This window comes from Polyergus mexicanus, unplaced genomic scaffold (assembly GCF_030449975.1).
Source record: "Polyergus mexicanus isolate NDT 795.1 unplaced genomic scaffold, iyPolMexi1.0 SCAF_8, whole genome shotgun sequence".
Lineage (NCBI taxonomy): Eukaryota > Metazoa > Arthropoda > Insecta > Hymenoptera > Formicidae > Polyergus > Polyergus mexicanus.
The window spans coordinates 2,147,512-2,160,011 of NW_027223328.1; the positions used below are offsets into that span (position 1 = coordinate 2,147,512).

General features: G+C 39.7%; 1 protein-coding gene across 11 annotated transcripts in view; it reads left to right on the forward strand.

The window, feature by feature from the left end:
- LOC138935722 (SAM and SH3 domain-containing protein 1) overlaps positions 1 to 12,500 on the forward strand; it is a 314,166-nt gene that overhangs the window by 281,654 nt on the left and 20,012 nt on the right. For 4 of the 11 annotated variants that reach the window (XM_070300511.1, XM_070300514.1, XM_070300517.1 and 1 more), the window contains exons 8-16: positions 236 to 302; positions 1,472 to 1,637; positions 1,822 to 2,050; positions 2,744 to 3,001; positions 4,912 to 5,010; positions 6,712 to 7,050; positions 7,348 to 7,560; positions 9,154 to 9,304; positions 9,712 to 12,279. In XM_070300511.1, the coding sequence (XP_070156612.1) occupies positions 236 to 302; positions 1,472 to 1,637; positions 1,822 to 2,050; positions 2,744 to 3,001; positions 4,912 to 5,010; positions 6,712 to 7,050; positions 7,348 to 7,560; positions 9,154 to 9,304; positions 9,712 to 10,457 (2,268 nt within the window). In that variant the 3' untranslated portion in view covers positions 10,458 to 12,279. Of the gene's footprint in view, positions 1 to 235; positions 303 to 1,471; positions 1,638 to 1,821; positions 2,051 to 2,743; positions 3,002 to 4,911; positions 5,011 to 6,711; positions 7,051 to 7,347; positions 7,561 to 9,153; positions 9,305 to 9,711; positions 12,280 to 12,500 lie in introns of those variants that run through there. The other 7 variants (XR_011447282.1, XR_011447281.1, XR_011447279.1 and 4 more) reach the window with 6 other exon arrangements.

The window sequence follows — 12,500 nt, forward strand, 5'->3', positions numbered from 1 at the left end:
TTAGTTGGCATAATTTTTGAATCGGTAATTTAACAATATAATAACAAATAAAATGTTCTAACATCTTGCGATATCTTTAAACGTTTATCTTTGATAATCAGGAGAGAGTAGCGCTGAAATCGATGAAAGCAATTTTGCGGCATGCAAACATCAGAGCGAATGCGGCTAATAGCAGGTTTTAATCACAATGCCGGATAAACATTTACCCACGACATCATCATTGTTGCTGTTTCAGATACTAAGGGATATTCGGCAGGGTTTAATGCAGCTAGGACGAGACGGACGGGGTCAGCTCTCTGGGGGTAAGTACATCAAGGACTAACCTCCAGCTAGTTGTCGCCTCGTCTCTCCATGACCTATAACCCGCCCTCTCGCAACCCGTCTACGTACGTGTGAGTGGGCATTCAGTGTAGAACAGAGACGCGCCGGTATGCGTGCACGTTGAATAAAACGCGCACGTGCCAACCGGTATGAGAATCGACTCCCAAATGCCTGACACCTCGTATGTAGCCGTTCACTCTCGCGAGACTCATTTTGAGCATTCGTTTCCCGATGGCTCCTCTTCTAGTCTTTTTCAGGAAATCTCGCTCCCCGTAGCCTCAGCAGCTTTTCACGATAAAGTGGAAACGCACCGGAATGACCGGGGATCGCCTCACAAAAAGGCAACAGAAAAGAGAAAAAAAACTTTCGCTATAAAGCTTATCCAATTAATGTTGAAGTTGTAAAAAAAAACAAAAAAAAAACGAGCAAAATATAAAAATTAATATAAATTAAAAATTTTTAATTAAAATATTTTAGGAAAAAATATACGTTTTTAAAATTAATAATATACTTCTAAAATATTAATTAGTCAAAAAAAAGATACTTAGAAAATTGCTTGGAAAATTATATAAATTTATGAAAATGATTAAAATTTGACATTAAAGTGTTGTAATAATCATAGTGAGCGATTAATGTTACTTCATACATTCCAGCATGAGTGGAACATACTCTATGCTTTATTGTCGATTTATCACCATTGCGCTGGTTTTATTTCCTATTCACAAAGGCTGCTACGGCTGCGTCGCGAAGCCCCTCGTATACGCGAACTAATCTTGTTATTGTTAGCGCCCGCCATCTTCAATTTCCAAACCCTCTCTTTGCTACCTCTCTTTCCTCGCACAATCGTATGCACGCTTGTAATTCCCCAGATTTCTATACCAAAAATGGAGCTAAATTCTCTTAAATTCGTCATTGTTAAATATAATTTAATGCATTATTTTCATGATAATCGATTTTGATATTCGATTGTACAATAGTATATTTTTGTAAATTTCGGTACATGTTTATGATGTAAAATATCGTTTATTCGTTATAGATTTTTGAAATTCTTAATTGAACGAGTGTAGAAAAAATAATTATTTATTTGGAATTATTAATTTCCATGTTTGCATATTTAAAAAGACGGAACGAAACGCACGTTGTTTCGCAGATGATACGTATATGTACGATGAAGACGCGCGGTGCGGAGGTGCGGGCGGTTTAGGACCAGGTGGTCAACACTGGTACGACGAACCGCCTTACGAATCCGATCCCGAAGACTTTCTTATGGGAGCTAGCGGTGGTCCGGTACCTACCGCGACTATCCAAAATGGAAGGTAACGTTTCCATTTGATTTAAAGCACTTGAAATAAACGTAAATAAATGTTCTCGATTTTATCAACGTAATCGCAAATTTAATTTTAATACGTGCACTTGATAACGTATCAAATCTAAGAATAGCTGTAAATTAAGAATCATTATTTTCTCGCATTATAATTAAATGGTACGATCGAACGTCAGGGTATGCTTTACACTGAACTTGAGGCCGGAGAATCGAGGGGAGGGCGTGATCTCTCTTCGAACAGCTGGCGATATCAGCCTGCCGCGCGATCGTTCGAGAAAAGGTGCGACGTCGACGATGCGAGGTCTCATCGTTCCTCAGGGTCACAATAATCCGCCGACGATTATACCCTTAACCCATTCAAGGGCTTCGCGTGAGAGCGGAGATTACGCGAGTAGCGACGTGCAGGTAAGTCCACCGTCGTCGTACGATGATCCGGGCAACCACCACGTGTGCCATAGTCTGTAAATTTTGCTCCGTAAACATTAGGTATATCGTCGTCTCTTTGTCGCTATAGTCAAATTACATCGTCTTGCGTGCGCTTCGATATTATAATAAACGGCGGAACATACCTGGCGAATAATCAGTCTATTGTAAATACAAATATAAAAAAAATGATCTATCGCAATTCACAATTTTTCTATGATGTAATTTATATATTTGTAATTTCCCTTATTTAATCTAGAGAGTAGCGTGGCTAATGAAATTTGGCAAACTGAAAAAGTAGCACACGCTCCATGCGATTCTGCCGCTCGAGATTACTAAATTATCGTACTCCAAGTCACGAATCTCGTTATAAGTCGCGGGTAATATTATTGCGCCAAGGCGTAATATCGAAGGACCAGATCCCAGTCTAGATAAATCTTGTTAGATCGTAGTCGTTGCTCCACATAGCGGAATTACATTAGTCACTGTGTTCCGATAAGTCCCACGTAGAAAGGCCGTTGTAGCTTGGTTCCCAAGTACCAATCTCCCTCGCGAGAAGCGCGAATTTCGTGTCCCATGGGTATTTATTTAGGGAAAAGGAGGGGGAGGGGTGGTCGCTTACGTTCTCTCGCGGGCGTATGTCACGGCGTGATTTATTTAATTTTGGGGCTGCAGAGTGTGAGCTCGAGACTGTCGACTGTGTCGGTGGACACGAGTAGGAGCGACCAGCCTCCGGTGGGCGGTTGCCATCCCGATCGGCCGGAGCATCACCATGAGCACCATCACAACCATCGTCATCATCACGACCATCACCACTCGGTCTCACCCCGATCCAATCAGCGTCACCCCGTCGCTACTAGCACGACCGTAACCAACACCGTCGACGCAACGTCACCGCAAAGCAACGCGCAACGTCGCCCGATCCCCAGATATGTTCGTATCTGCCGAACTCGTATACTTGGATAACGTATGGATCCCGTTTCCTTTACCCTGTACAAACACACCGCCAGTTTCCATCCTACTAACCCACCTGTGCACTTTTCCACGCACGTGACGTACGTGCTCGGTTCGTTGCACCACCGTACAGGCATCGGGCGTCTTTAAACCAGAAAGCGGGAGATACGAGAGGAAACCGCGATACAGTAATCGCCGTACGCGAATAATCGAATTCGACAGCCGCATCTTCTATATTTTAGAGAGAAAGAGAGGTAGTCGGTATGTTGGCTCAATCGAGGCACCGAGAGCCATTCGATCCATTCGTCAGACCGACAATTAGATCCGTGATTTACGGATTGTTTGCGTGGAATCAATGGCCGTGCGACGACCGATGCGGCGGTTACGTTGAAATTAATGTCGAATTTTCGTTGGTCGGTCTCTCTTTCATCTGCCGAATAAACGTTATTCTTTGTAGACTTTGCAAACTTGATAACGATCGAGCACTATTTTTGCGATAGAACGTCGCGTCGTTTGCCAGCGTGTTCTGTTTGAATTATTGAGAAATCGTATGCTTCCCATAATTCTTTTCCATTCTTTTTCTTCCGTTGATATATTTGAGATATCATAATACATATGGAAGATGAAATATCACATTTCTTTTAGTAAAAAATATAAGAAATTTAAAGTAAAATTCAAACAGATTAATTCTCAAGATAACTGATAATTATCGAAAATTTTAAAAATTAAAGTGTTTAATTTTTCTGAATAACTTTTCAGTAACAAAAAGAATATACTTATGAGTGAATTTCTAGCGATTTCTATTCATAATTTTCTAATATTTTAAATAGAAAATATTAAAGAATTCAAAGTACATCGCACATTTTTGAAATATAAAAGATTTACATTTAAAAAATCGGTGTAATATCTCGTTCGCGCACGTATGTCTATATAGTTGATTTATGTATTTACTATAGTTTAATCACATATCCGTACGTGATAGTCGAACGTGTAACATTATGATAATGGTGCTTGACGTTCAAGCAAAAACTGGAAAATCTCATAATCTGATCAGAGCACCCTAGAATGAGGTGTCTCATTTCCTGCTCTGACGCCTACACAGCACTGACAGCCTCTATGTGTATAAATAATACTCACACACTGACACGCCAATATTAAGTATATCACTAACCCATCTAGACCGGCGTAGCCTACATACGTTATTTACTTCTTATGTATAACACGCAACTCCCCTCTATTAATATATCGAATGTAACATGATTAACATGGTATACAACATTTTATATACTTAATCCCCAAGACTCATACATATTTGCCGCTATTATTTAGTTTGCTACGCGACAGTTACCTGGAAAGAAATATATTTAAAAACGGTTGATGGATTTATATGCAATTTTTAAATATTTTAAAAATAATTAATAAATAAAGAAAAAAAGTTTCAATCGTAATTTTATAAATTCTTTTATCGATTAAAGTTATGAATTATTTCTTATTCATGAATTATAATACGTACACGTTTTGAAATATTTGTTATCGCTGAATAAAACTTCTGGAATCAAATAAAAAAATGTTGTATATTTTAGATTAATGGTATATATAATGTGTAGTGAAATTCAGTTTTACACATTTAATATGTTGTAAAAATACTTTTGAGGTAACCGTCGTGTTTGCACGTACAGTATACAATGATTTTTGACATTGGGTTCATATCTCTACGTCTCCTACACACCTGCTCTATCACGCTGGTGACAGTCTCGATATCACCTAGCGATACTCGTAATCGTCGCCCCCTATCTAACAGCATCCGCGCGCTATTAGATCCATCATAGTGTCCGCTTTTCCCTCTCATGCGCTGTTAGAACTGTCTCCCGCGAGTCTCAACGTTTTAGAGCCGGAGTAGCGGCGAGGAAGGACTATCGCCCAGCCAGAGCAGCGACTATGAAGATCAAGAGGAACTCGAGAATCAACACTCGGCTGCTGTACACACAGTATGTAACATATGACGATATTCCTTTGAGAAAACCAGTAGATTCTATCTCTCCGTCCACACTATTTCCCTCTTCACTATTTCTGCGCGTATGCTCGAACGCATGACATCGTTAATCATTATTACACGAATAGTCGACGTTCAAACAGTACGATAACTAAGAAAAATACACTTGTGCACGACTATCATTTAGGCGATTAGTAAAATCGTGAAATTATTGCTTGTCCTCTATTCTGTGTTTCTATGTCGTGTAAAGGTGAGTATATTTCCGAATAAAAAATATGCGCTAAATATTTCATGCATACGTGCATTTCGAAAAGAAATAATTGTGATTAAAAATTATGTCATAAAAATATTTTAATATTTAGACGAATAATATTTAGACAATAAATTTATAATTTTCTGCCATTATTAAGTTAGGCGAAACAGTTGTCGCATGAAAACTACAAGATTAGAGGGAAAAAATAATATGAAAAATCGTATTGTATTGATGTTTATCCAAAATTTCGCTTTAAATCCTGCCTCAATGCTCAGTTGAATCGCGAATACTCATAGTGCTTAATAATACATGAATTCACGTATACTGATCTTGGATTCGGAAACTAATCCGCGTTTGCATTGAATCTGCAGTTATGTCGTTAATTGTCTGTCACACAAGTACAGGCTTTGGTCATACGCCTTAATGAGTATGCCTGTCATGAATAAACACACTGTGACAACGACGTGTAATATGCAATCTCCCATCGAAATGCATAACGTCGATATAACATTGTTTCATTACCATTATATAAACAGGTGAGAAAAATGAATGTTATTAGGGGATCAATTTAATAGATCGAATTGCATGACAATTCACGAAAACGAAATTATCGAAGTCTGTTCTCATTCTTATTTTGAGTACACATTAATTTCCTTTGAAAATTTAACGCCCGCACTATTTATCTCTCTTTTTTCGTTGATGCAGCATGCTTTTTAAATAGCATCTCAACACCATAAAATACACGCAAGCACAGCACCTTCAGATCTGTTCATAAATTATACAATCACAAGATGTTGATCTATTCCACCGACAAGTCGACGGTAGCGTATAAATTGAGACGAAAATAATTTGCTACTGTCAAAGTCTTTCACGATCGTTTACAATCGATGCATGCATTGAATCTGACAAAAAAAAAATGAGACCACTCAAGTATAGAATAATTCTGTATAATTCCGTGTCTCACAAGTTTTTGTTCTTACTTCTCAAGGAGTTACGTGAAAGAATACATTTTTTTTTCTTTTTTATAAAGAGTGCGAGAGATTCATATTAACGATTAATAATTCTATTTTTTTAGTTTGATACGAAATATAATAATTTACTGTTATTTATAAAATATTAATATAATTCAATTCCTTAAGTTACCGATCGAGAAATAGAGTTCGCGCTTTTCGACGGGCGTTACTTTTCACATGAAGCGATCGGCTTAAGCGAGATTCTTCATCGTGCCACATTCCAGGGCGTCATAAATGCATTATTGAAAATGGCTCGGCCAATGGAGATCCTTATTTCACATAGCTCCTCGATTTAATTAACGCGCCTCGAGAGCGCATTCGTCGCTCTTTTCTCAACCGTCGGTGCATTCGATGGAGAGCACCGTATTCCGGGCACGGTGCAGTATTGCGGGCACCTCGATGTTCTCGAAAACTCAATTAAAATTTCCAGTCGGAGGCCAGCGCTCTGCTGGAGGGCGATGCCAGAGCGGGAATCGCGGGCCGGGCGAGGAATTTGAGGCACGACGTGCAACGAAAGATCTCGAGGCTGCGCCAGGATCGCGCGTCCTCGGAAGCCTTCCCGTGCAGCGCGAGCAGCGTCGAGAGCCTGCCGAGCGGAAGCGGCTCGAGCACACAGGCACTGGTCCGAGCGGGAAGCAATCACAGCTCGATATCCTGCGAGGACAGGGACGCCATCAGCCCGACGTCTATCGGACCTGTCCTCTGTAGAGCGAGGGCGCTCGTAGATTACACCCCCAGTCCGTACGACAAGGACGCGCTCAAGTTCAAGGTCCGTCCCCGCGATAATTGATTTATGGCCGGAATTTCACGAGAAACTCTGTGCCAAAGCGTCAATGACGTAGCGCGCGCGGATAAATTTATCGCGTGGAAATTATTCAGACGATTTGTATAATTGACAACGTGATTACACTTACTGTTCTCAACTCGATGTTTTCGTTTTTAAATATCTTATAGATTTAAAATTTATATAGAATTTTTTGATGTATATTCCGCGTCGTTTGATTAAACGTATCGTGACGACGAAAGGGTTTGTCTTGCGAATGTTCGCGTGGCTACATTGTTTCAGAAGGGGGACATAATCGATGTGGTACAAATGAACAAGAGCGGGCTGTGGAAGGGCGTTGTGCACAACAGGATAGGCCACTTCAAGTTCATAAACGTCGAGATACTGAACGACAGGGTACCTAGGCGAGGGGAACCGGAGCGGGGCAAGTGGGGTCAGAGATATAGGCAGAAGCCGGGTTCCGTTCAAGAGCTCTTGCAGAGAATGAATCTTCAGGTAGAGAGAGAGAGAGAGAGAGGGTAGAGAGCAATATCTCGCCGCAGCTCGAACAAACTGATTCGCATTTGCATGGCGTCGAATGCAAAGTAGAGAACCTGCTTTTATACGTTTCTTTATTCGGTGTTCCTATCGCGCTCTCTCTTCCGTTTCCCTTCATCCCTTCTCGCACCCTCCATCGCAACAGCTTTCTAGCTTATACCTTATACAACTCGCAGATCCCACAGACCATGACGAGTCCTTTTTGTTCGATTTTCCTTCTTCCTATTCGTCTCTCTTTCTTTTTCTCCCTCTTTGTTTCTCGCCGCTTGTCTCCGCGTTGCTCATTTTTATTCTCACCCGATTCACGTTCTGTTCTTTCCTTTATCACTTCTTGATCTTTCAACTTTCTTCTGACTTTCACACTCGATTTATACGAAATATTCTGAAACCTTATCTTTTCAACCGCAGATATTAAAAAAGATATTTATGGGATTAAATCCCAAGAGTGTATAAATATATAACAAAAAATTTTATTTTCTAATTAATTTTAATATATTTTGCGCTTTATTTTTTATCTTAACAGAAACTTTATTTAAGGCTTAATTGTATCGACATTCATATTTAAAAAAGATGTCTTTTATTAAAAATTGTATATATCCTCAAAAAAGAAAAGTTGACTTAAAATTTATTAAAGAAATTACAACTAGAAGCACATTAGGCAGTTGTCGGATATTACATATATAGTCTTGGAATTCGACAAATTAGGTTTGATTCTGAATCACTGTCGAAGGTTCAAGAGGCGCGTACTCGCAGAATCTCTCTATCGAAGGAACGGAAACGGAAGGAAGAGATAGAACGAAATGATAGGGCGAGGAATCGCTGTACCGGAAACGTCGGTTCCGATTCGGGGAGCCGTGCCACTTAATTAAGCCACTAAAATCGATCGTTTAATGAGCGCCGTAGATTCATCCGTATGCACCTTTTCAACGGTCTCGGTATATAAATACTTAATTGAAGCTCGAGTAACTCTCTGTGCGAATTATATCAGCGAACGGAGTTCCAAAGTATCCCCTGCTCAAGATCGTCGTTAAATTTCACATGACTATACGGCCCCTCTAAAATGTTCAATCATTGAATATCTTAGAAGTCGCGATACTTTAAATTCTTTGAAGCGAACGCTGTCATAATTATAATATCCTTCTGTGCTAAATCGAGCTTACTGAGATTTTCCTTGATTGGAAACTTTCCAACGTTTGATCATATCAGTTTTATTATATCGCGACATGTATTTTGCAAAAATTTTCTGGTACATAAATTATGAATATTAAACAAATCGGAAAAAACATCATACATAATATAAAAAAATATTTTTTTTTAATTATTTCTTATATCGCGTTTAATATTATACAAAAAATTATAAAATATAACGCTCAATTTAACGTTTTTTGATCGAAGTATGAGAAAAATTGCCTTAAATAAAGATTGAAATTCTAAAAATCTTTTTTTAAACGTATAAACTACGCTCGAGCATATTTTATTGCACGAGCGAATTGTTCAAAGCTCTGTTACGGTGAAACTAGTATCTCAAAGATGAATGTTGCGCTCGCGCAGGAACATATTCCAGTTTTTATATTGAACGGATACGAGGATCTCGAGCTCTTCAGGGAGTTGGAGGCGGCGGATCTGGACTATTTGCGTATACATCAACCCGAGGATCGTGCCAAGATACTCACAGCCGTGCAGCTTCTACACGATCTTCAGTGTGAGTATACCGAACAAACCGGCTACATATGTATTATTCACGGTTCCCTAAAGACCTTTTCATCATCGTCGCTATTCGTCTAGTTGCACATATCCTGTTACAATTAATACGACTAGTATATCTTAAAAATTTGTCACAATTTCTTAGAGAAGAAGAACGAGATCTTTTTATATTATTTAATACGAAAAAAAAATTTAATCTAAAAATAATCTCTAATAACATTAAGCTTTTATTTAGACATTCTGGTTTTGTTTTTCATCAAAAAATAAAGATTTTTAAAAAAGAAATAACATCCTGGATATATGGTTATTTTTTTAAAAATTATTAACATCTATTAATAGATTTACGAGCATAAATTGAATGTCGAATTCTCACGCACGCGTTTTTTTTTCCATCTGTTTTTACAGCGGGTAGCGAAGGTGACCTGGCTTCGAGTTCGGAGGGTGACGAGGTCAGCCGTCTGGTCTTAACCTCTGGCCAGACGTCCGGCCACTGTTCTCCCTTCAACCGACGCCAATTCCCGCGGGATTCCGGCTGCTACGATGCGCACAAGAATACGACCAGTCGACGGACCATCAGCCCGGAATCAACTACGACGTCGAAGCTGTCGAGAGAGAACAATTTGGATAGCGCGTCGACGGCGGCTACGAAGAACGCCAGCGGTGCGGCCGCCACGGAGGGCGGTTTAGTCGATCCGAAGGACGACTTCCATCCCAATATACCGATCTCCGGTCCGGTAGAAAGGAAAGAAAGCCAATTCGAGAAATCGCCGTTGCTGCGGGGCGGCAGCGTGCGATATATCGCGAAAAGAGGTACGTTCGGCGAGACGGTGGTCATCGAGGACACCTGCGAGGGTGGCCCGAAATTGGGCGGTATGGTCAAGTACATGGTCGGCGGTGCCGGCGATCTCGGCCTCGAGAGCGCCAGCAACGTCACCGGTCTCGGTCAGCGCGGTTGCCTGAGCGAGAAATCGAGCGACTCCGGCGTCAGCTCGTCCAGCATCAGCTCGGCGCCTCCGCCTAGGGACAAGATCCTCGCATCAGCCAGCGCCCTTTCGGACTCGCCGACCAAGAGCTTTGGTAGCTTTACCAGAGCCTCGCCGACTTCCCAAGGTGGCAGCAAAACTCAGAACAACGATGGGAGCTACCAATGAGAGAAGCAGCATCGAATCGGTATGTCGATGAGTCGCGCGGCCCGATCTTGAGCCCGAAGGTAAGAAAAATAAAAATGAGAGAATTGCTTAATGATCTTAATGGGGAACCGATTGAGCAGCCTTAATTCAGATTCAAATGAGATTTACGTGATCGCGATCGTCTCTAGGCTACGATTCGTCCGCGAAAAAATTGAGCAATGTCGGAATCAACGAATACTTCGGATATGTATTTTATATTCCGTAAGAAAGATACAACTTCCGAATCCGATTCTAATGAGAACGTACATAACGACAAGATGTTTCTTCCATTCCGAATAACTTGCAGAATTAAAGCAATTCTAATGATATTGATAATAATAATAATAATAATTGACAATTGCTGTGTTTGCTCGTTGTAAAGTATGCGGTGCATACAAACGCATCTCGATTTGAATACGCAAAGCAATATCTTATATTTTCTTATTGAAAAAATATAAATAATAAAATTTTACTTTGTTTGATAATTTTTGTCACAAACGCGCGTGATCATAAATTTTAATATCTCTTGACACTCGCTTGATATTAACGTCGGGAGAATATTTTGTTATTCCGTTTGTATCTTGAATATTTGGGAATGGCGAGGGAGAATGATGAAAGGAACTGAGGCAAGAATCGTGCAAAATTCTGAAACTCAGAATTTTTCAATTTATAATAAGAGCTACCAGAAGGATGTGCGAGCAAAGTTTCTTCACGTTACGTTTCATTCGAAAGAGGTGCGTTCGACGAGAAGGGCGAGACTGACAATGAGCATGATGTCATAATTCTGATCATAACATCTTGCCGATTGCTCTTGGTTTATCGAAACCAAGCCAAGTTACATCGCCTACGTAATTGTGTAATTAATAATAGTAATAATAATAAGCGAAGAATACTATGTGATACGGTAGCAATATACGATCGATTAATCGAATAGGTAGAGAAGAAAGAAACGACGGCTAGCGACGATGTGAATCGTCGCCGCGATCCAATGCGTACAATAAATATAAATGACGAGAGAAAAAAAAAGAAGAAATAAAAAGATTGTAAATAACGAATGTGCGTGTCCATTAGTTTTGATTTCGCGTTCGGTATTATATGTCGATTTCTCATCTCAGCGACGACCTCGCGATTAATCACTGCAAATACTATATAGTTTGTCCGATATATAAACTGTCAAAAACTGCCGGCGTTACCGACTTTTTGTCTCTCTTCAGATAGCGGTCTCTTATCTCTATATATTTTAACGTCTTTTATACGTTAAATCGATCTCATCGCTATATAAAAAGACGTGCGTAAACCGTACGATAAATAGTTATGAATCTTCTTGAAACAATTTTCTCGCTTAAATATAATAAACTCGCGAGGATCCATCTTTCTTATCCGGTGATGTGGACGGATTATCGGATCACAGGATGCCTTACGAGCGTTTTTCACTCTTACTTATAATTAGCTTATTTACGCGACTTTAATAAAGCTCAGTGCATATACTTGAACGTCGATTCTCGCGAGGGAATATCTCGTTTATTTTTCACCTTTCGCATAATTTTGTACGAAATAGGCGGCGATACGAAATTTCCATGAAACGGCGCCGATTATTATGCCGCATCGCTTACTATTACGATCGACAATCCCCCATCGTCGATGCGACTCATCAGTTCTTCGATACGATGGTAATTTGTACATGTGTATATTGACCATGCCACGGGAGAGGAAAACGTTGAAAGTTACAGAGATTTTGTATGTACGTATATATACATATATATATATATATATATATATACATATATACATATATATGTGTATATATATATGTATGTATATATATACAGTATATATGCGTAGAACCTATTGATGTTTTGTATTGACCTTGCCCGTTTGCCAAAATTTAAGACTAGGCTCTATACATACGCGATATACTATATATATTATACCGTTGGATTTTATTGTACATCTCTTGTGTATAGTGTAAAATCATAGATGAATTTACGAGACGCGGGAGCGCAATCAGAAAAAGAGCTGTGGGAA